We start from the raw sequence: 23,645 nt of genomic DNA, 5'->3' as shown, positions 1-23,645 counted from the left end.
CTTACATTTCCTCAGTGACGAAAACTGCCAGGCTGTAATCCTGTGTTGCATCACCTGGGCATGCTGGCCCACTCCCCCAGTGGAGTTTGTCACCTAAGTCACCTGCCCCTTAGCATTTCTGAGCAGTGGGGGGTGGGGACGGACACAGGAAGGGTTACAGGCTAATTATGTTGCAGGTGCTGTGTCCTGTCCTCTATCTATGCGCCACACTGAGCAAACTGCTTCCCTGAAATGCTGCATTTCTGTATTTACCCAACTGAAAATGGCCATGTGCATCCTTGCCCTTCCTGAGCCCCTGGTCACGGCCCCAGCAGGACTAGGACCACCTTAGTGTTGCCTCCTTTCCCTATGCCTGACCCTGCTTTCCAGGATTATGGATCTGGGGCATCATCTTAAAGGACCATGTCTTCCTTGGGGATTAAAAGAAGTTGGGTGAAAGGCAAAATCATGCTCCTTAATAAGAAGCCTATTGGCTTGGCAGGCAGTCTTAGGCTGGAAACCCTCTCACTACCACACAGGCTGCCCGAGTGCCCATCCTTGTAAACTACCTGGGCTAGTGCAGAGGTATATGGCTTAGGGATATGAGCCCACCTGCAGAGGGTTAATGAGTAATAGCCTGCCTGGTCAGAGACATGGGACTAGCTGACAGGAATAATTGCCTGGTCCAGAGGAAGTTAAAAACTCCCAGGGAGGGGAGCTGGGGAAAAGCAGGAAGTCTGTGGTGCTAAGGAGACCTCACATAGTTGGGACAGCCCTCTCTGGGTCTGAAGAAGGACCACAGGTTTGTGTTTGTTTCATTATGGATGTTGGTTTCCTTGTGGGGACAAGTTGGCACCAGGAAAAATAAAAAGCTGAGTGACAACCCATTACATTGCCATAAACAAGTTCTTGGGCATCATAGGACAGAACAGTATGAAATTCTCTAAGCTGCACTATACACTAGGTCATGCTCGAACTAAAGTGACCACATGACCCAGATTGGCTGGGACAGTCCCAGATTTTAGAGGCTGCTCCTAGTCAGCTGGTGAAAATCAAAATGCACCCCCCAGGTTCAGAGGCAGTAGCAGCAGCTGTGAAACAGGAAGTCTGGTTAACACTAATTGTTACTTCACAGGTGATTGTTAACACAGAATAATGGGTCATTAATGGACCATTGACTGCCTGCAGAGGGGTGGAAAAGCAGGAGTAGGCAGCTTCCTGGACTTCATACTTTCCCAGTCACCCTAGCTCAGGGGTAGGCAATTAATTTGGCTGGAGGGCCACTTAATGAGTTTTGGTGAGGTGCCAAGGTTGTAGCCCTGCCCTTTGAGAGGTGCCATGCCCTCTGATCGCCAGCTTGTAACTGGAAGTCCCACCCCCTAGTCCCTGACCTTTGCCACTGGAAGCCTCTCCCTTGCCCTGGAAGTACTCCAGAGGCTGGGTGGAGTGTTGCTTGTATATGATGTGTGATGGGGTAGCGGGTGTATGTGGTTGGAGGAGTATGTGGTTGGGGGGTTTTGAGGTGTGAGTGTGGTTGCAGTGTGGGGGTGTGGGACTGTTGGATGGGGAGTGTGGGATGTATGGAACAGTGTTGAATATGTGTGTGGGTATGGTGGTGGGGTGGAGTGTGTGAGGGGGTGTGGATGTAGGTGTGGATGTGTCGGGTGTGTGTGGGGAGTGGGGTGTGTGGGGATGGTGAGGTGTGTGAGGGGGTGTGAGTGCATGTGTGGGGTGTAAATGAGGTTCAGGTGGGTTGGGTATTGCCTCCACCCCCACTATCCCGCCTGCTTGAGCCCAGCCCCTCCACAGGATGCCTGCCTGGCTCGCAGCATGCTGCAAAGGGCAGGAAAACAGCTGCTGTTGGCAGGTAGAGAGAGAAGCCCCTAGGAGAGAGGAGAGTGGGCAAGGAGCTAAGCCTGGCACCCTTGGTCTCTGTCCCACCTGCCTACTGGTGCTGCACTAAGCTCGTGATGGCTCTTGCTGCTGCTGCTCCTGCCCCACATGCTTGTCCCACGCCTGCCCAGCAGGGCTTTATGAGAAGCTAAGCTCCTTCACCCCTCTGCCCCCCTCCATCCACATGCTTCCCAGCCCAGCCATGCACAAGCAGGACCAGAGTGAGCTGCAGACAGAGCCCTGCTCCCCTCTACTCCCTACCTGCTGTAGCAGGGGCAGGAGGAGTCGCTGGTGTCTGGGGCAGCCCAGCAGTTCCCTAGGTAGCCTCAGCAACAGCAGCAGAAGCTGTGCCTGCTGGCCAGGGCTGGTGCCCTCTGGTGGGGGAGGCTGGAAACACAGCACATGCTGCCCCAGGTAGGAGTAGGGGGGACTCCGCCCTATGAGGAGCACAGCAGGGACAGCCGCCAGTGGGGCCAGCTACAATTAATTGCTGGATGCCAGCCTGTGGGCTGGATCCTATAAGCTGGTGGGCCAAATCTGGCCATGGGCCATATTTTGCCCACGCTTGCCCTAGCTCACACCCAATGAACCTGTGTGTGTGTCTTCTGGCACTCTCAACACTGAGAGTCAGCCCTGGTGCATGGAGTTGACCGGGCACAGACTGAGCATGACTGTGTCCCTTGCCAGGTGCCAGCTGGTGATCTGCATTCCCATTTGCCATGCTGCAGGTTAGTCTGTAAATACAGAATTGGCCAAGCTTGTCTGCAGCACTTCATGTTTCTCTTGTGTTCAGAAGTAGGTGAAGGATTGTGCTGGCACACTGGGCTGGTGCTGGTGCTTTCTGTCTCCCTTCAAGCATCAGATCCAGGCTGCCACATCTCTGGAGGTGTGTGAAGGATCTGGCACTGATCTGTATTAATTTATGAATGCTGCACTTGACCTGGCTGCTGGAACTGTTACTGTGCAGCTATGCTGTGTTGCTGGGCTGTTTATCCCCATGTATGCAATGATTTAGTTTTAATAGCAGGGTGGCAGGAAGTAGGAGGAAGGCAGCACAATGAAACCAGCTAAACAACTGGAAACAGATCAGGAGCTGAAGAGCTGAGAGCTCAGTTAATTGCTACAATGATGGTAAGGCCAAACTCCAACTGAAGTTGCACAGCTGTTTTGCTAAGACTTGGATCAAATGGTTCAAAAGAGGAACATGAGACAAGAAGGCAAGGGCTGGGCAGGGTTGTGGAGTGGGGTAGCAGATCTTGGGAATAGGTTCATAAGGAGCATAGGACAGACTCCAACGTGCTTGGCATGCTGATGAAATTAGGCCTGGCCTGAGTCTTAGTATTGCCCTGGAAGCTTCAGGTGTGGGAGAGAGGCATATAGACAGTTTGCTGAGTCATCACCCTTTTCTTATTCCTTGTCTTAACATTAAGAAGCTCATCCAGTCACTGTATTGATCATTGGTCACAAGCTGCCAAAAAGGAAGACCTACAGGCATAGGTGGTGGGAGAAAATATTATTTGCAGGGGCTGGAGTAGTATGTGACAGAGGCACTGGGTGCAGGGCTGCAGCAGCGGGGCATGACGGCGGTGCTGGAGTAGCGGAGCCTCACAGAGCAGAGCGCATCAGGTGCTGGCCTGGCTGCATGGTGCTACTGCCGTTGCCGCTGCTGCAAAATTAGTTTGGGGGGGCTAAGCCTCGTTAGCCCTGGCCTTCCACCACTATGCCTACAGGTACCACGGACAGTCAAGCCTGCTGAGTGACTGTGACTGAAACACTTGGACCGTAGCCTGGGGATGTGATCTGAGGGGCAGAATTGTAACAGCAAGCTTAATACCTGAGAGGAGGACCAGAGTGGGAACAAAGGTTGCCTATACACATGCTGGCCAAGCACATGCATAGACAACCAAAGATGCAGCTGGCAGAAATAACAGGAGGCGGCCTGTCACGTCTGTGTGCCAAACTCCAGAAGCAACTATGTCTGACTGCAGGGCAGGAGGGCATGGCACAGCATGCAGCCAGCCAGCCAGCATTTAGGGCTGGAGCCACCCCTGCCTGGCTGAAGCCATACTTCCCGCCTGTCTCTGTCTGCAGCATGGCACACCGGTTGGGAAACGTTGTAGGGACCTGCCCTGCTAGGTGGTCCTTTCTGTTTCTGATGCCTACAGTCTCCAACTGTCTTGCACAGATGCCATTATTTCCCACCAGAAGAGAAAGACGTGGAGGGGTTAATGTAAATACAAATATCCAATTTATTTAAAAAGTGACAATCACATCATTCATCGTGTGGAGAGACCTGCAGACCATGTAATCTAGACTTAGCCACTGAAGTCCCAGCCAAAATTCATGAAGACATGGAATACCACAGTCAGGGCCCCTTGGGTCCTGGAGCGCAGTGTAACAAGTGGCATGCCCCAGGTTTTGAATATTAGCAGATAAAGGCTAAAGCTCTTGAGCCAGTCAAGAGACAATAGATATTAATGCTTATAGACCCAGTAACAGCAAAGGAAAATTTCACTTAGCTGAGAAAAATTATTGAGGTACATTACATTGCGAGGGGCAGGAAAAATCATATGATCCAAATACCGATAGTGGCCTTTTCATGAGACACACATACAAACACATGCACACAATTAGAAAAATACAAAACAAGGTCTCCAGGGCACTCTGATTCTTACACAGTAGAAAATATATCTTTGTCCATTTGATTCGGAGAAAGCAATTTGGTTTACAACTGGTGCTGATTGGCTCTACATAACACACACAAGCAACATGAGAGGCTGTTCTGACATACTTGTACACACATACACACTCACTCATGCATGCACTTCCTCTCATGCTCCTCTAGCAAATTTGGTGCCTAGGAAAATAAAGTGAGAAAATTTCCTGACTCTCTGTCTATTCCCTAAGATGGCTTAAACCACCTCCCCCAACCTGTGGGTGAAGGTCATTCTTTCTTGGCATTGTTCTGTGGTTTTGGCTCCAGTGCTCTGGGCAGTTTATGGTTTATGAAGAAACCTTTGAGGAAGAAGTCACGGATACAGTAAGGCAGATAGTGGTGCATAAAATACATGAACCCAAGCCCCTGCCCTGGGTAATACCGCGTTGCCGGGTTGGCTGAGATAAGGGCATCTGTGATGCTGGTCACCACGGTGCTCAAATCCTCCACAGCCACCTTCATGAATTTAACAAACTGCCTGTTGATTTCCTCAATATACTCCTCTCCGTAGGCCTGTAGCAGCTCAGGGGGCAGGCTGGCCAGGAGCTGCTGCTTCTTGAGGTGCCAGAATTGAGGGTCACAAGTCATACCTATAAAGAACCAGACACTTTTAGTCCAGAATCTCCTTCACTCAACTGCCCTACCTGGGCCACAAAGGCAAGGATATGCAGGCTGTGCAGGGCATCTTTACATCCTCCCCGCAATGGCTACCAGGAAGGGGGTGCTCCTGGATTCCTTGCTGAGGCTGAATGCTGAAGTATCTTTGAGGAACCCCTTCTCCCACCCCCCATGGACTAGAGACTCCATCTCCTCCTGGCAAGTGATGACCTGGCCCTCAGGCCTAGCAAACTCAGTCTAGTAGGGTACTTCTTGTGCTGTGTTATACAGAGCTGGGAGGAAGGACCTGTACAGTATTTTGGAACAGGGGCTATGGTTTTCCTTTACACTTTGAATGCAGATTAGCCGGCTGCAGGCATTGTCCTAATCTCCACAGAGATAGGGCAGTTCCAAAGCGATGTCTTCCTGCCCTGGCCCATGCAGGTGGCTTTGCTTCAGCATCCCTGGAAAAGCCTGAAATAAGTGGCTAGCATTCAAAGGCAGGGGTGACTAGGCTTGGGGGCTAATGCTACAGCCATTGTACAATTCTTTCAAGGAAAGGAGCTCTGCAGAGTAGCAAGCCTGGCTAGTGTTGCAGACAGTCATGGAGGAGGATGCCAAGAATTTTTGTGGGCACAGAGAGCAGGACACCCAGTCCAAGCCTCACAGTTCCCATGGGAAGGCATCATTGCTCAAAGCTGCTCAAGGGCAGCCAAATTTAGGGGATCCAGCACATTTGAGCAGTACAGCTGCAAAGACAGGAGTTACCTCTCCCTCATGTGTCAACATAGTACAGGTTGGCTAGTGGGAGCCAGCTCTTGAGTACAAGTGCAGGCCACCATGGTGCTGAGCATGAACATGAGGTAGCCAACCTGGACCGGGCCTGAAGTCCACCACGTGCCAATAATGCCAGCACCAAAGAAGGGGCAGGGAGCCTCATAATGCATAATTTTAGAACAATCTGCCTTTAAAGGCTGCTTCTTCCAAACTGCAAGCAGGTAGCGTTTCACTCAAACACTGCCTCCCCCACCCCCCAAGTATCTACAGCAGCAGAGCTGTGTGGGAACTGGACCTTCCATTTGGGGGCAATTCCATGATCTGACATTTAATTTTATTTAAAAATTGAAATAAGAACAACAGAAAAGTGAAATTTCCACCAAAATGGAATTTTAAAATCTTTCATTTGCTCTCAGGCAAAATGTTTTGCTTGGCTAACACCGTTTCATTCCAAGTTTGACTTTTGAAAAATTTAACATGTAAAAAATGAACATTTCACAATGAAAAGCTGATTTGAAAAAAATGGTTTTGTTGAAACTGACACGGTTCCCCGGAACGTCTAGATTCCGACAAGCTGGCGTTTCCCAATGAAAATATGTTTCGCTTGGAAATTATTTACCAGCTCTGTATGGCAGGTTTTTAAGGCCATAACCCATCCTTGTAATGGGCTTAGGTAAGAACTACAACTTTAATCATCCATTCTGAACTGCAGAGGTAAGAATTGGACACTGTATTCCAGTAATTACTTTACTAATGCCAAGCCCAGAAACCACAGCACTAGATCCCACTACAAGATCTTGGACTATGGCAAAGGACTGTATTCATCATCTTAGACCAACACCATAGTGCATGCACAGGCTGTGTTGGGTTGTCACCATGATGGCTATGTCCTTTTCAAAGTCACCACTATTCAGGATATAAGGACATTGTGTTGGGGGGGGATAAGCACTCATTGCTCCTACAGTTATGACCTTCTAGTTGACTGTTTTACAACATGTTTGAACAGTTTTTGAAAACAGTTTCCCAAATATCCCTAGAAGTTAACCTGTGATTTACTACCCTATCCAGAGATGCTGTCTGCAGACTTTCCAAGAAAGGATTTTCTTTCAGGTCTTTTCATCAAAATATGAAATAGCATTGAGCCAAGAACAGATCCTAGCAAATCTCACCAAAGTCAACCCCAGTGTATGATGGTTCCTTACTAATAATTATATTCAGGGTCCTATTGTTTAATCACCTTCACAATCAATCAGTCAGAGCTCCACTGACTCTGTGTAGTGTTAATTTTCTTAAAAGAAAACTCATGCAGCCCTCAGTTACAGAAGCCTTAGGGAATAATTTTCACCAGCCACTTTTATGGCCTTCTAAAGGTCTTTGCCCCATAAAATCACACCCCTCCTTCCCCCAACCTCCACTGCTTTGGCATGTGGCCAATCTAGTCACCTCCTGGTTCACCTTTTTTTCCAGTTCTCTGAATGCCTTCCAATGGGTTTATGCATTTCCAGCAATGATGTACTCAGAATTTAACTCAATGTGGCCAGAGTCACAGCACAAATGCTCTCCCCACCACCCCCATCCCCCTGCATCTGGAGCATGAGGATTTTGTGTGGGCCAAAGCCATGGGGTGGGGGGTTGAGGAAGAGGGGTTCTCATGTAACCCCAGGGTGCTCAGCAGAATTAGAGAGTCAGCACAGAGAGAGTAGGTACAGTTACATACAGCCCCTGGGATGGGACTTGCCCACAGAATTTGCTCCTACAGGATAAAAATCTCAGCGGAAATCACAGAGAAAGCAGATGCTGAACTGCGCCAGGGAAGAAAAAATTGTACTTGCAGCTACAGCAGCAATATGGGAGAAAGGCAACTGACATCTATATCAGAGGAGCTGGTTGGATCTGCAGTTGACCGGACATCAAAGAAGCCGAAGCTCATTTAAGAAACAAATGAGATGAATTATAACCAGTGGAACATAGGGAGAGATACTAAACCAAGTGTATCATTCAGCATAGGCGAATGATGCAGATGAAAAGGGAGCACAAGGAAACTGCACAGCAAGGAGGCACCTGAATCATTTCTCTTTTCCTTGGAAGGGACGAAAGATCCTGCGTGAAGCTTTCCACGGATAATTACCAAGATAATTCAGCACAAATGTAATAATGCCCCTAGTGGTGTAGGTTGTAGCCGTGTTGGTCTAAGGGCATAGGCAGACCAGGTTCTTTCAGTGAATCTGATATCTTTTATTAGACCAACTTAAACAGTTGAAAAAAACATTTTTTAGCAAACTTTCAGGTTTAAAAACCCTTCATCAGGCTGAGGAAACCTGACCAACTGGAGAGGCTTCCTCAGCCTGACGAAGAAGGGTTTTTAAACCCTAAAGTTTGCTAAAAAAAAATTTCCAACTCTTTAAGGTGGTCTAATAAAAGATATCAAATTCACCCAAAAATCCCTGTCTGCATAATGCCCCTAGTAAACATGGATCTTGTTCCAGCAGTGTAGGGCCTTTATTCATTCTTACTCCAGCCATATTGAGTAAATTATAACATAACCCACCCAGCTGGTGGCACATAAAACCTGAAGGCATGAACATACATGACATTTAGACCAGTTTAAATGCAGTTTGAACCTGAAGCAGGCAGATGTACAAGCCTGTTAAACTGGTTTAAGCTTGCCTGGAATGATTCAAAAGTGTATCTGGAAAATCAAGTAATATTTAGATGTGGCTCACTGGACACCAAGCCTTCCATGACACGTTTGATTGGTCCTTTAGGAATCCCACACTGCATCACTCCTCACCCTCCTACCCCCACTGCTGCAACTGGCCACCTTGATGCACAGAACTGCCCTGCCCCCTTTTTCCTCTTTTGTTGGCATGTTTTATCAATGACCTGCTTTGCTCTGCTTGTTTAATAACAGCTGTCTTTCTAACAACCAGCTGTGTCCTCACTCCCTGCTCAACCATGCCCTTGCATTATGCCTTCCCCCAGGCCCTGGCAACCCAAAAACCTGGGTCCAACCACTCCCCATCCCCACTCAGGCAAGCGCACACATGGAGTGGAGTTCAGAAAAGTGCAAAGGGTGCAATAGCTTTTTCAAACGGAGGGTACACTGTGCACAATGCATGCTTTTTACTTGAACTGTGACCAGACACTGCCCCCCTCCCTGCAAACCCCAGGCTCTGACTGGGTACTATGGAGCCATAAATACCGAGGGAGAGAAAAGCAGCTAGGGAAAAGCCAGAGGAGAGCAACAGTAGCCTGGAGAGGAGGGCAGATTAACCCCCACCCCCTCTTCCGTCATAAGGAATAGAGCTGAGACTTGCTGGGAGCAGACTTCAGGGTAGAGGAGAGCCTGAATCATCCCAGGAGAAGTTGATTGCCCACCCAGGTCAGAGCTGTGCAAGCAGGGACACAGGTACCCAGAGAAAGAGTGGGGAGGGGCTAGTAAGCTAGCTGGGAGCTGGGAGAAACTGCCTAGTCAGGGACCTGCAGAGGGAAGTCCTCTGTTTGGGCTGGAAAGGCTGGTGCTGCAGGAACAGAGACCTGCAGAGGGAATCTCCTGTCTGCATGTGGAGGTGCTGGGGGGGGTGAGACAGCCCAGAGAGAGAGCCGGTTGTGAGAATCCCAAAACTGCATGGATCTGTGAGGGGACACTTGACTCCTAGTGTTTCCAAGAGGTGTATTGTTTCCGAAGGAAACTAAAGAAAAGAAGCCTGCAGCTGCTGATTGGAGACTTGTTTTTGCTGAGTTACCAAGAAAGACCAGAGCCCACTTTCCCTGGAGCACCAGAAGCCTAGCCTCTGCCACCTAGTGGTGGATCATAATTATACCTGTGTTGCCATTTATTGTTATGGGAAGGGGATTGTGACCAGAGGGAAATCAATATGGGTTTCACAGATTTCATAGACATTAGGGGTGGAAGGGAACTCAGAAGATCATCGAGTCCAGCCCCCCACCCGAAGGGCAGGAAGTCAGCTGGGGTCATAGGATCCCAGCAACAGAAGCATCTAATTTACTCCTGAAGGTGTTCAATGTAGGTGCTTGAACCACCTCCGCTGGCAGACTGTTCCAGACCTTGGGGGCTCGGACAGTACAGAAATTCTTCCTTATGTCCAGCCTGAAATGGTCTTGCAGGAGTTTATAACCGTTTGACCTCGTCATCCCTTGGGGGTTATGTTGGGAAACTGTTTTAAAGGGTCAGAACTGGGTGAATATAATCACTGAGGTGGTTTGATGCAAGTGGAACCACCCAGTGTGGTGGAATTATTCATCTATTGTTGCAATTGTAAATCCTATCCAAATTGTTGGTTTTGTTATTAACTATTGATATTATATGTGTGTGTGTATGTGCATATATATATACACGTTTCTTCTCTTGATTGATCATTTCTTTTCTGCATATAGTTGCACATAATAAACGAATGTGTTTATTGGGTTTGAAGTAAATTTTTGGGCAGTGAGGGTGAGGCACACTCCCCTTCATGGAACACCTCAGTCAGTAAACCTGCCTGAGGGGGTTCCCAGGTCTACTGGCACTCTGAGGATCCGAAATCCGGCACATCACTCAGCCTAGCATGCCGGCACGGGTTACATATATATGCCCCAAGGGACTCATCTCCTCCTCTGGCCCCTCCCTTTCTCATATGCCATCTTTGATCTAACTCTGACGTGTAAGTCTTTATATTTCTACCTATTGGTGTCCCTAACTAAAGGCATCATAGTGGGATGGAAGGAATAAGCAGTGCTCTAGTAACATAAATTGGCAGGAGCTGCTAACATCAGTGAGGGGAATAATAACACAGCAAAGACTCGGAACATGGGGCAGCTAGTAAAACAAGATGCTGCTGGCAAGTACATAGTTAAAGGCAAAACAATCCCAAGCCCAGACACTCACCAAGGCCAGGCCTTGGAAGCTAACTTCAGGGGATAGTGGGGAGCAAATTAACATGATATTGCAAAGCAAAAGCACCATTTGTCCGGCGGCCAGAAATTCGCTGAATGCCCCATGTAAGACACAGGCCCTGGGTGCTAGATGTGGACAGGAGACAAAGCTCAAGGCTTAAGTTGAGGGCTACTCCCAGTGTGGCAGCTATGCACAAACAAGCAAGCTGTAGGCTAGAAGCTGGCAGGCTGATTGCTGAAAGGTGGGCAATTGCAAGAATATGAGAATTGCCCTGGACTCATCCACAGGTAAATTTGCCACTGTTGAGGGGAGGCCATGTTGTTTCCAGGGATTGAATCATGCGATCTCAGTTACTATAAATCAAGACAGCTCAACTTGCCAGAGCAAGTTGCACTCCCTGGCAATAATCACAGAGCTCACCCTCTAAACAGACAAGCAAGCAGGGCTTGGGAAGAATTTACCACCAAAGTTAGCTCTACAATCAGTAGCGCTGGTACACTCCCTGACACCCAGAGCTCCCTGCTTAGGCAATGGGCAGGGGGGAAGGGGAGAGTGCTGGTGCCCCTCCTGAGAGCACCTGGCGGCCCTCCCCCCCCCCACGGCCGATCGCACAGACCAAGGGGTTCCTCTGCAGCCCACTGTGCCAGCGGCTGGTACTTCCACATCAGCACGATCCGTCACAGGGGTAGACCTCCCCGGTCACTGCCTGGCTGCTGGGGGGGGGGGGGCAAGTGCCCCCTGACTCAGGAGGCACCAGTCGCCCATGTCTACAATATTAATGTTTAGCCTCCTGCCTTCACCCCAAGTCACTCTGCAGTGATCCATCCAACCTCTGTCCTCATCAACAGGACCACTACTCTACCCCAGTGGAGAGGGAGGGGAGGGGGAGCAGGAGTTAACAAATCTCCCTGATCTCCTAGGATGAGGTGATGGGCCTTGTGGATGCAGGAGGCGCAGCAGATGAATATGTCAAATTTAGTAAGGCTTTTGACACTGTGACATTCTCATATGTTACCTAAGGAGATAAGGTCTGATGGAATTTCTATCAGGTGGGTGCATAACTGGTTGGATAATCATGTTCAAAGAGTAGTCACCTGTGGTTGAATCCCCAACTGGAAGGTGTCAAGAGGGGTTCCCCAAGGGCCTGTCCTGGGTCCAGTATGGGTCAGTTTCTTCTGTAATGACTCGAAGGATAGAATTAAGTCTAGACTTAGTAAAGATGCTGTTGACACCAACCTGGGTCACAGAGCAGACACTGTAGAGGACAGGATTAAGTACAGGACAAGTAAAGACAAGACCGAAGTACTGCACTTAGAAGGAACAATCCAAGGCACAAATACAAACTGAGGAATGAGCAGCTAGGCTGCACTACTGCAGAAAAGAACCTGGGAGTTATAGTAGACTGTGAGCTGAAAATGAGTCTACACTCTACAGCATAATACAGGTACAACTGCCTCTGCCCCCAGTCATTTACTGAGTTGCATTAACAGGAATGAAATATGCAAATCAGCTCATATTTAGGGAAGTGATTCTTCTACTCAATTCAGTATACCAGGAGTACTGTGTACAGTTTTGGATGCTGCACTTTGAGACAGACATGGAGATATTGGAAAGATTCCAGAGGAGAGCGACAGGAATTATTAGAGGTCTCGGAAACAAGACATGAGAACTGCCTGACACTCAGATGTCTCTGCCCAGTGCTAAGGGGCTTTGGGCTCCAATCCTTTCTGTCTCATTCCTTCAAAGTCACTTCATCTCTGCTCCACCCCACATTTGCCCCATGGTCTTCACCCTGCCCTATTCTCTTTGCCCCTTTTTCTTCCCATGTGGCTGAACACCTACTAATTAAACACTGTATGGATCGAATCCGTCATCCTCTGCCACAACACCCTGCTCTCTGCTGGTATATTCCAGAACTTCCTTACCAGGGTCTTCTGGTCTGTTTAGACTATCAGGTCTTTGAAGCAAGGGCTGATTGCTAGTCTGTGTCTGGTACAATGGGGTTCTACGCTTGGTTGGCTCTTTGGTAGAGGTCGAATGAACATGACTGATAACAAGTCATTCTTTGTGGGCTTTCTCTCAACCATGTCCAAATTGTCAGCAGCTGTTTTTGAAGTGTGTTTGGTGTCCTCTAACACTCTCACAAGAGCCATAAAAACTCTCCCAAAACACCTCCTCCATACTGCACCTTTAGATTCCTGCCAACACAGCTAAAAATTACACATACTTTTGTAGCTACAGCACTGTATGGGGAATTCATGGTCATTTGGCTACCCACTGTGACCCCTGAATCCCTCTGGGAACCAGTGCTTTCCTCTTCCCATGCATGTGACTTGCATTCTTTGTTCCTAGGTGTCTGCCTCTGCAGCTGGCTGTGAACAACTGCTGCTTGTGCCCAGTTTATAGGGTGAGGGAAGGCCCTTGGACCAGATTGAGAATTGGCTTTTTGGTTCCTGCAGAGAATAAAACCAGCACAAGGGTCTCTCCACTTTACCAGTCAGCACTGACAGCACAGTAGTGTGCCAGGATGGGGCAGGCTGGAAAAGGGGTGTGACTGACTATCTACGGGGCAAGCTTCTGGCATATAGCCCCACCTACACAGCTCAATACTGACCGAGTGGTCTTTCTCCTGGGGTGCAGGCACTTCCAAGCCCATGCAGCTTTGACTTCTATGCAGTCTGCCTGGGAAGCAGGCTCTGAAATCAAGACCTATCCAGTTCATCATCTGCTGGGGCCATCAAAATTTATTAGATGGGAATATATCTGAATACCCACTGAGGTAGGCTGGAAAGTTCTGACCTTCTTGGAGTTTTCCCAGTGGGGGATCCCCCTCTCTGCTCGTACAAGAGAGCACTTCTATGTTCAGTGCTCAGTTCCACATTTCTATCTTTGTTCCATAGTACATGGTGTCCTACACCGTTCTTAACAAGAACAGCTCCAATTTACCAGATACTTAACCAAGTGTGAAACAGCACTGACATAATAGGGCTCTACTGGTGGCCTATTTGGAAAGAAGCTGGAGTGTAGACAACTATATTTTCCAACATACAACACACCCTGGACTATAATAGGCACCTTGTTTTTGAAAGGCAGAATGAAGGGGGGGTTGGTTTGGGTGTTGGACTAGATGACCTCCTTAAGTCCTTTCCAACCCTAATTTTCTATAATTCTATAATTCTAAGAGATTTTTTTCCCCCAAAGTTATGGCTGCATAGAGTAGGGACAGACCCTAATCTTCAGCTAACTCCAGCCACTGCTGAAGACTGGTCTCTATTGGCGTGCCTGTTATTTAGAAAAGAGCCAGGGCCTCCAGGGCATTAAAATAGGAGGGAAGAGACAAAGAGCAACTAGCAGATAGCTCAACTGTCCGAGGAAAGGTTATCTTGATTAGTAGAACATTAAAACCCTTAAAAGAAGAGGCAATCATTAACACCTGTGGAATGAAGAACAATGAGCCACTAGGTCAACTGACTCCCTCATCTGTCTTAACAGAAATGCCACTGCTGCTGCACTGTGGAGCAGGAATCAAAGCTGGCTTTTCTATCCTTGGCAGAAAATCAGCTTTTCCACCTAACACATGCGCCTCATCAGGAGAGAGGGGTCTGATTTTGAGGGGAAAAGTATGTGTTATATGTGAGAAAATATGATATGTAGATCTGAAATACTGATTTCAAAATGGAAGGAGAATGAAACTTGAGTTTGCTCCAATAACGGAAACTTGGGTTCAGATCTTAGGGCTGCCTGAAGTGATTTGCTGCAACCTCTGAGTTATTCTGTCTATGAAAATGGGAATGACATTGTCCTCTTCTTAAGTACAAGTATGAGGTCTTCACTGAAATGCACAAAAATATTTACAGCAGACAGTGGAGGAGCTGGGATTAGACTTCAGTTCTCCATCTGGCAGCTTAGAACATTATTTATTCTGTTTGGAATAACATATAGAGGCCAAAAAGTATGTGGTATTCTCTGAGATATGCACCATTGTGATTAGAATACCAAACACACAACTATCTGGCTTGACATCAACTTTACTGAATACAACATGACCCCCAGAGACACACAGACACCAGGAGAGCTGAGGTTTCAGGTAGGAAACCTTAGCTCATGACACTTACCTGTTTTGAAGTAGCCAGGTAGGATCAAGCTCACTTTTACGCCCCAGGGCTGAAGCTCACTCCGGAAAGTGTCCATGAGGAGGCCGAGGGCAGCTTTTGAAGCACCATATGCTGCCAAGCAGGGGTATGGCATATCACCTAGTAAGGAAGAAAAAGAAAGCATGGTGCCATTGCACAAATGAGTGCAAGCCAGCACGGACAGACAGCATATGAGAATTCCTGGGTTCCCTGCCGGGGTGTGGGAATATAATGGGGGGGCAGGGTCCAGCAGTTAGACATCCCAAGCACATAGGCCTAGTGCATTCCTTCTAAAAGGCAAAGCAGGAAAAACTTGAGTCTGTCACATCAAACATGCCTGGATTCCAGTCCTAACTCCATATAAAGTGACCCCAGTGATGAGAACACATACTGTATAGGCTCTTTCTAGAAGAAAGAGCATGTTTCTATCCTCACTATGTGGGCAAATAGATGAGAGAGACAAGAGACTGAGCTGGGACCTAATATTACGAGGACCCACTCCTTCCTCCTGGCACTTTTTACCATGTCTGCAGTTGAACACCCGGGTCTCAGATTGGCTTCTTCAGCCAACTCCAGACTCATTGACGAGTTCCCTGTTTTCTAGGACTGTCCTCCTCATATCAAGGCACTGGCAATGATGAAAGGAGCAAGTAAATGTCAAGATACTGGGCTTCTTCCTCAATGCTCTCCATGGCAACAGCATGAGTTATTTAATGCAGCACCTCCCTCTTGGGAAACACAACCTCTCAGGACAGTCCCATATCACAGACATGGTGAAACTGCCAAATTTCTAGGTCACGTTTGTAGCAGTAGTTGCCGATTGTTGGCGAGCGTCCCTGGCCTATGGGTCTGCCTTTTGGAGCAGAGAATGACTCCAGACAGTACAATGACCCTACACCTTCACAGTGAAATGTACAACTCACTCCTTTAGTCTTCCCACAAGGACAGTAATGCCTACAGAAAGGGAGGGCACACCTTGGCTGTTTTCACAGTACGCCTGACAGAGCTGCAGAAAAGGAGGTCCAGCTCATTCACTCCCACTCCATATAAGCCAAACCTGGAAATGAGGGAGTGAAGCTGCCCTGTGGGTGTCCCAGACTGCCCTCAAGCACTCTCTCCTCTGGTGTGGCTAAGTGCAGAAACAAGATGGCTTCACTAGCTCACTTCTGGGTCTGGTGTCTGTGAAGGGTAAGCAGGTGTGTGAGATTCACTCCTCAGAGGCACTCTCAAGGTTGTGGTGATAGCACAGGCACCGACTCCATGGGTGCGCCGAGGCTCAAGCACCCACCAAAAAAAAATTAGGGGGTACTCAGTATTCATGGGCCACGGCTGCAAGCTGCTTGCAGACATTAAAAAAAACCAGTCCCCCCCCAAATCCCCATACTTTACCAGATGAAGCAGTGTATTACTTCAACCCAGCTCTGCAGCATTTGTAAAAAATTAGGCACTTCAGCAGAGGGGTTTGGCATATTAGCTAAAGCTAATTTAATCAGATAAAAGCACCAAAAAAGTCCCACCAAAGCACCCAATCTTTACAGATGTTGGTGCAAGAGCTGGGTTGAAGTAACGTGCTACCTCTTCTGAGCATGTGCAGGGCTCGGTGCAGGAATGAGCCAAGCTTAAGTTAAAGTGCTGTTTGTTTGGGGGTTTTTTATGTCTACAAGCATTCACCGGCAAAAACTAAGTCAGCGCCTGTAAATGATAAATATGCCCAGAGGAAAAGGAGGAAGAGGGAGCATCTCCCTACAATCCTATGCACAACAAATACTCAGCAGCTTTCTGGTCATGTAGAAAACCTGCCCCATTTTCAGGCTCTTCATGACACTAGTTTGTTTCCAGGAAGTGCTTATATGTTGTGGGGATGGTGCCAGATAAAATGCATATTGATAGGGATTGAGACAACTCATTGTGACATTTACTAGACGAGTATGAAAGATGAAGGACCTCTACAGAAAGTTCACCACCATTCTCAATGACCAGGCAGCCAGGAGAGTGGGGCAGGCTGGGTTTCTGTGCCCTGGGCAGCACTTCTCAACCCGTTGATCAAAACCCAAAAGTGGGTCATAAGAATATATTAAAGGGTTGCAAACAAACTTTAAAAATGGATTCTCCTTTAAAGAAGAAAAATGTGAGAAAGCGTGACTTTTCCCTTGCAGGCTGGCAGAGTTTCAGCCTGTGAGGGGCCCCCACGCCCCACACATCCTCCCCACCCCACATACCCACCCCCTGCCCCACACATTAGGGAGCTGGGACCTGGAGGTAGGGGGCAGTGGGTTGGAAGTGAGGGGCACTGGGTCAGGATTTGACACTGATGTTGACAAATGAGTCCTGGTACAAAAAAGGTTGAAAACCACTGCTGTGGAGCAGTCTCTACCTATGCCCCATGAGCCTGGGGAGCCCTTCAGTGGGCTCCATTGAGCACTGAGCAGCTGTAGCTCTGAGCCTTGTTAGCTCCTGTTCCTATGCACAAACTACTATCACCTCAAAATGTGAAGGTTTCCAGCTTCCATAAAAACAATCATATTCTGAGGTTTGTGCTGTTGCCATGAGATACCCTCCTCTCCAACCCATGGCCTATGGCTGGTAATGCTCAAGATATAGTTCCTCACCTAGCCTTGAGGGTGAGGTGTACGTTAGGGTCTCCAGACACCCCAGCCTCAGCTCCCTCCTGCCCTCCTTACACACACATCCAAGTGAAATGAGAGCGCTCATAGCCAGCTTCAGCAGCAACTCTTACTTGCTCCCTGGCTTCAGTCCTTGTGCACACCTCCAGACAGCCCTACCTACCCCTCCAGCTCCTGCATTGCCTGCTGGATCCAGCTCTGTCTCCTTAGTCCCTGCCACCTCACTCTGAGCACGAAGCACAAGGATCCTGTCCTGAAATCCATAGTTCATTTTTTCTGCCCAAATCTGAATGTCCCAGAACTAAAGATTTCTAAAAGCAACATGACAAACACAGCTCAACCCTGAACTGGTTTTCTGTCGCTCAGTGGTTCTGACAAAATGTTCATCCAGGTCTGCTTCCTCCCTACTCAAGGGAGGGGATCGGGCTATTACCTGCTGGGCTGCTGATGGTGACAATCCTCCCACCGGAAGAGCGGAGCAAGGGCAGGAGGCCTTTGGTGAGCTCAAGGGAGCCAAAGAAGTTCACTTCCATGCAGATGCGGAACTTGCACAGCGGGGAGAGCTCAGCATCGGCAATGGTGTCATTGAATCCAGCATTGTTCACCAAGCCCCAGAGCCCTGCAGAGGACAACGTAGGGAAGAAGGGGATTAGGACTATGACCCCTGATGCCACATTGTCATTTTAATGCCTGGAAAGTCTCCTCCTTCTCCCCACCCCCACAAACACACCCAGGGTGGAGACATGCCTGGCCACAATCTGGAGGCCAAGTTGCCCTGTTTCCAGTGTGCAGTCTCTAGGGAAGTCCTCAGAGTCTCCACACTCCATTATTAAGTGCATTTTTCCCTCCCTGCTAGTCAGACTTTGGTGGGTGGGGCCTCTGCTGCTTCCTGGCCTATGGTTTGATGCTGACCACAAGGAACCATGGGAGAAATTCTCTCTCAGAAGAGCTCTTGTGGTAGACGAGGGGGCGCAGGGTGAGGTGATGGCAGTGCTATCACAAGGAAGAGCCACAGCTAAATCTGGACACCGTCTCCTGAGGACGGTTAGGGACAAAAGTTCAGTTCAACCACAGTACAAGGGAGGGACCTGACATGCCCCCGAAGTCATTCCACCCCAGCTAAGGAATCCAACACGTGCTATGAAGAGCCCTTGCAAGAGCCAAGCCTCTACCGAGATCAGCTAGACAGGCAGGAGGCAGACGCGGCAGATCTTGGGCCTTTCTGCACAGCCTGAGGAAACTGAGCCCTTCTGTAGCAGGGTTGCTGCCTATAGGCTGTTGTCAAGGATCGAACACCCCACATCAGGAGACTCCTGGCCCTTCACGTTCTGATGGGCACTTCAAGTATCCGGGAGGAGCATGCCAGGCTTCTTACCCGTGCTCTTTGTCTGGGTCCGTATGAGTTGCAGGGATCTCTGGATATCCTCTGTTTTAGTCAAGTCCATCTCCAGCAGTGTGAGTCTGGGGGAGCAGCTCTGCTGGAGCTCTTTGGCCCCAGAGCTCTCCAAGTCAAGCACACTGGCAAATACTTTAAAGCCCATGGAGTCCAAGTGGCGTGCAGTCTCTTTTCCAAAGCCAGAATCACACCCTGTAAAAGCCAGGAAAAGGGGTACCTTAAAACCAAATAGGAAGTAATTTGGGGCATCATACATGCAGCCTGTTGCTTACATCGCTGGCCTGCAGCATCTGTGTCCTGGGCTCAAGCCCACACACAAGTGGCTGTGTCCCTCGCAGCCACATGGTGCTAGAACTGCAGAATTTTGGGAGGCTGCACTGGTGATATTCCCTGCTTGAACAGCACATTGGGGCAGCAGGACATGTTCCCTTTTCCCCCAGAAGTAAATGTGGTCATGGCTGTGGGGAGAATCAACAGGGAAGAGGGTTTTAAGGAACCAGTGGCTCCTGGAAGCCGGCAGCTTGCAGATGGACAGAAGGACAGGTGGAGAAGCATGGGAAGAGTGCCTGGGGCAGCTTCCCTCATTTGGCCTGTAATATCTGGGCCTGCCCTCTATGCTATGCCCTTTTCTCCTTGCCAGGTTATGGGACGCCCTGTCCCCCCAGCCCAGGCTGGTTTCCAGGAGAAGGAACAAAGAAGCACAAGGGAATAGATAGCAACTGCAGGTTTTCAGTGGCTATGATTGGGCTGCCCTTCCAGGCAGGCTCAAGCCAAAGGGTCCTGGCCTGCTGTAAGGAATACCTCTTTCCCCCTCCGACACACTGTGTCATCTACTCTGGCTAGTTACCCCAAGTCTCAAAATAGTTTATGATTTTCCAAATTGTTATCAGTATTCTTGTGCCCTTAGTTAACACTGTGGCCACCTCCCAGTGCTTGCCATGGAATGGACAGCACTGGCCAGCCTCAGCTACGATGGCCACTGTTTCCTTACAATCTTTGCAGGTAAAAGCAGGGCTTCTTGCAAGAAGGTGGATCCAGTTAGTTACTATTTAATGGCACCAGGAATGGGCCCAGGGCACAGGGAGAGGGTGGGTACTAACCAAGAACACAAACTGAGGAATCAGGGACTGTGGGAAGTAGAAGACAGGGAAGGGGGAGATATTGGGACAAATGAACGTAGGAAGATGGCAGGAGACGTGACAATCTGGAAGAGTGTATAAGGTGAACATGAGTGGGGCAGGAGTTAATTCAACCCCCTTTATCCTGTCCAGCCAGTGGGAGGGCCTGACCTCCCAGTGCCCCAGGGGATGACAGTGGGGGAGTGAAATACTCTGTCAGTAGGAGGCTGAGGCAGACATGCCAACCTGAGGATCAGTTCCTATTGATCACACAGACAGGGACTGTGCTGGGAGCTCCAACCACAGGTGAGAAAGCCACATCAACCAGGAGGCAGATGAAAAGTGTGGGTTTGAAAATTGTGACACTGGAGAATTAAAATCCAAACCGTGATTCTGGCTTTTGGGGCAATATTACTCTCAGATCCAGGCATTGGTTATATGTGTGCATGAGTTTGTGCATGTGTGCAAGAGAAAGAGAGAGTCTGACACACCCGGATGCACTGCTCAGCCAGTAGAAGGCAGCCAGGAGGTCCCTATTATGGGGGAATTTTGGGGTGATGGAAAGCCATTGCAGTAAGCCATAAAGTATTCACTCCCTTCAAGCATACTGTAATGGGGCCCCTGCTGCCTTTCTGAGAGGCGGAGGAAGCCCAGGGCCTGCTAGCCAGCTCAGCCCTTGAACTAACTACATGGAAACAGGGGGCATTAAATAAGATAGCCATCCATCCACAAGTGTAAGCTCTGATTGGCACGCCTGAGGCAGAAGCATAAGGTCACGTGACCCAGGGAGAGGCTCAAAAGCCCAGGGCTTGGCTCAGAAGGGGCAGTCTGGCCAAAGGAGCTGCAGGAGGCAGAGCTCCAGGGGACAGCCAGTCCTGACAGCTGAAGTAAAGGACTGTGTGCTACAGAAGGGCAGAACAGATCCTATGCTGCAAGTGCCATGAGATAAGTACTCTGAACCTTTCACATTTGTGCTACCAAGGGTGAGATTAATCCCAACAGGGGAGCTTGAATTTGGCAAGCCTTAAATTTAGGAGAGGATGCTCATACTTTTGATTGACATTTGAACTGGAGGACTGGAGCAGCTGTGAGGGGAGGACTGGAGGCCACTGTGGGAGCAGAAGGGGCACCCAGCTCAGAGTGATCCTGGCGTGCAGAACCCTTGGGTGTTGAGTATGGGCAGGTGTCCAAATACATTCAGAGGGAAGATTGTGGCATGTCAAAAGATTGCATATCTGATGACAAAGACTGGAGGGCATAACTCCTATACCTGCAAAAGGCATGTTTAAGGGCTGAGTAGCCCAGAGCGTGCGAAGGACTAGAGTTGGAGCCTGAGGACCTGGGGTCCTGGTGCGGTGAACCCCAGGCAGTGGAACCCAGCCAGATTAAAAGTGAGCTAAGGCCAGGAAGGGCCTGGCTCCAGACACGGTCCTCCTCCAAAACCCACATCTACCTCCTGGGGGCTACCTTCCTACAAAACTAAAACATCAAGTTGCAGCAGGTAAGATAAACATGGGGGGAAGGACCCAGAGAGTTTGGAAGCAAGGGTGAAGAAAGGGGTTGGAGCCTGGCAGTGAGCCAGGCTGGGAGCCTTGTCATGCCAGTACTGAACATTTTTGGTTACAAGACAGAGAACATTACAGAGGCTGGATGAGGAGGGAGAGAAGGATACGCTAACCCAGGCAATCTTCGGTAACCAATTGGTCCTTCCATCACTATAATTTAAAGTAGCCTTCACGTTGTCTACTAGCACTTGCAGGACATGGCAAGTAGAAAGGAGGATGAAAATTCTCCTGTCAGTTCACATGAGCTGAGGGTCAGGCCCACGGAGTCAGCATACAACACCACAGCTGTTAAAAAAGCTTGAACCCATGTCAGATCTGCAGCAGGGTGCACACTGGACAGACTGCAGGCAGGGCGCCAGGATCTATTTCACAGAGATTTTGCAGCAATTATAAAGTCTTTTATGAGGAGCTCCTAGTGCGCCTTAAAAGCTGGGTAAATGCCATTATCCCAATTTTATAGATGGGCACAGGAAGGCTGAGTTACTTGCCAGGTTGTCATGGGACACTGGTGACTGAAGATCACATGATGCCACTGCATGTCAGGCAGAGCTTACTATTAACTACAGTGAAGGACTGCCCTTAAGGGCATAATTGCAGGATCTGGTTCAGACTTGGAAGCAGCACCCAGAGCCCTGGCTCCCCGTCCATCCACTCTCTGGACATAACTGCTTCTCTCTGAAACAAAAGCAGCTCCCAGCAGAATGGCAGGACAAAAAAAGGAGCAAAACGGTTACATATTTGGCAGCCAGGGCAGGGGAGGCATTCTGCTAACCCTCTGGATTACACACCCCAAAACTCTGCTGACAGGGTTGGTAGTGTGTATCCAGACTGGAGTTTGTACTGAGCAAGTACGTAGCCCAATGGTAAAACTACTCTAGCTGTTCCAGGGGTTCAGCGTATTCCCACCAGCATATCAAGCTCCATTCTAGGGACAAAACAATGCTTCTCCTGCTGAGTGCCAAGGCTTGCTACCTCCTTTTTGGCCCATAAGAAGTTTATGATGGAGTCAGAGGTTTCTTTGCTGCAATCTTGTTTGTTCACATACCCAAAGACCTGTCTTCCTGAACATACTAGGGATCAAGAAGAAGTAGTTTGCAAGTTCATGGCTCCAGGCCTCTTTTCAGGTAGCATGCTATCCACAAAGCTCTCTCTCAGCTGTCTCTTAGTGCTATGGGAAGCATCGGCTTGGGAAAAAGATAGGAGTGAGTGAGAGATAGCTACCTGGGCAGAGTTCTGGCTGAAAACAGTCCTGGAATTGAATGCAAAGAAGCTGCCTCATCTTCCCCTGCTCTCTCTGGTCCTCTCTGCTTCCTTTCTTCTGCATCTGATTCAAAGTTAACTTCTCAGGCCACATCCAGATGAGCATATATGTGCAGTATGTAATGCCACACACTGCACATGCAAGCATTCCCTGTGCTGTTACCTTGCAGCGTGGGGGGGTTGACCCCAGGATATCCTGGGGTCAAAAAAAAAAAACATCGCCAAGAAAAGGTGAGAGGTGAGACATGGCAGCAGCGCGTACTGCCCCAAACTGGAGCCTGGTCAGCCAGAGCCACACACTGTGCTGCAGAAGCGCTGCAGCTGCAGCTTCTTGAGGCCCCCAGCATCCCAGGTAAGGCTGCTGGTGACAACCCCAGCCTCCCCTGCCCCACGTGGGGTAACCTGCCGCATGTCAGAGCACACCTGGCACAGGCTTTCCCCAAGGGCAAGCAGCAGCAGCACAAGGTGTGGTGCTGCTGCTTGTCCCTGGGGAAACATAGTTCCTGCTTATCTGGATGCAGCTTCCAGAGGCATGTCTACATAAGATGTTTACTGCACAGCTGACAAATTAGCTATGCAGTAAACATCTAGGTGTCTGCACATGTCCCCCTATTAGACTAGAGTAAATTAATTTACTCCACAGCAAGACAGCACTTGTAAATACAAGTATTATCCTGCTGCAGAGTAAAA

The 23,645-nt window shown here is 49.0% G+C and overlaps 1 protein-coding gene across 2 annotated transcripts in view; it reads right to left on the bottom strand.

The window, feature by feature from the left end:
• Window positions 1-4,427: 4,427 nt before the first annotated feature.
• The window catches only part of HSD11B2 (hydroxysteroid 11-beta dehydrogenase 2), an 87,352-nt gene continuing 68,134 nt past the window's right edge, over window positions 4,428-23,645 (bottom strand). For both annotated transcript variants that reach the window (XM_090063226.1, XM_090063225.1), the window contains 4 exons: window positions 18,992-19,204; window positions 18,050-18,235; window positions 14,975-15,112; window positions 4,428-5,178 (listed from right to left, as the gene is read on the bottom strand). In XM_090063226.1, the coding sequence (XP_089919352.1) occupies window positions 4,817-5,178; window positions 14,975-15,112; window positions 18,050-18,235; window positions 18,992-19,157 (852 nt within the window). In that variant the 5' untranslated portion in view covers window positions 19,158-19,204 and the 3' untranslated portion in view covers window positions 4,428-4,816. The remainder of the gene's footprint in view (window positions 5,179-14,974; window positions 15,113-18,049; window positions 18,236-18,991; window positions 19,205-23,645) is intronic.

This window comes from Crocodylus siamensis, chromosome 9, assembly GCF_052110815.1.
Source record: "Crocodylus siamensis isolate JL-2025a chromosome 9, ASM5211081v1, whole genome shotgun sequence".
Taxonomy (NCBI): domain Eukaryota; kingdom Metazoa; phylum Chordata; order Crocodylia; family Crocodylidae; genus Crocodylus; species Crocodylus siamensis.
Note: the sequence above shows the minus strand (reverse complement) of the source record. Positions and strands in the feature narration are given on the sequence as shown.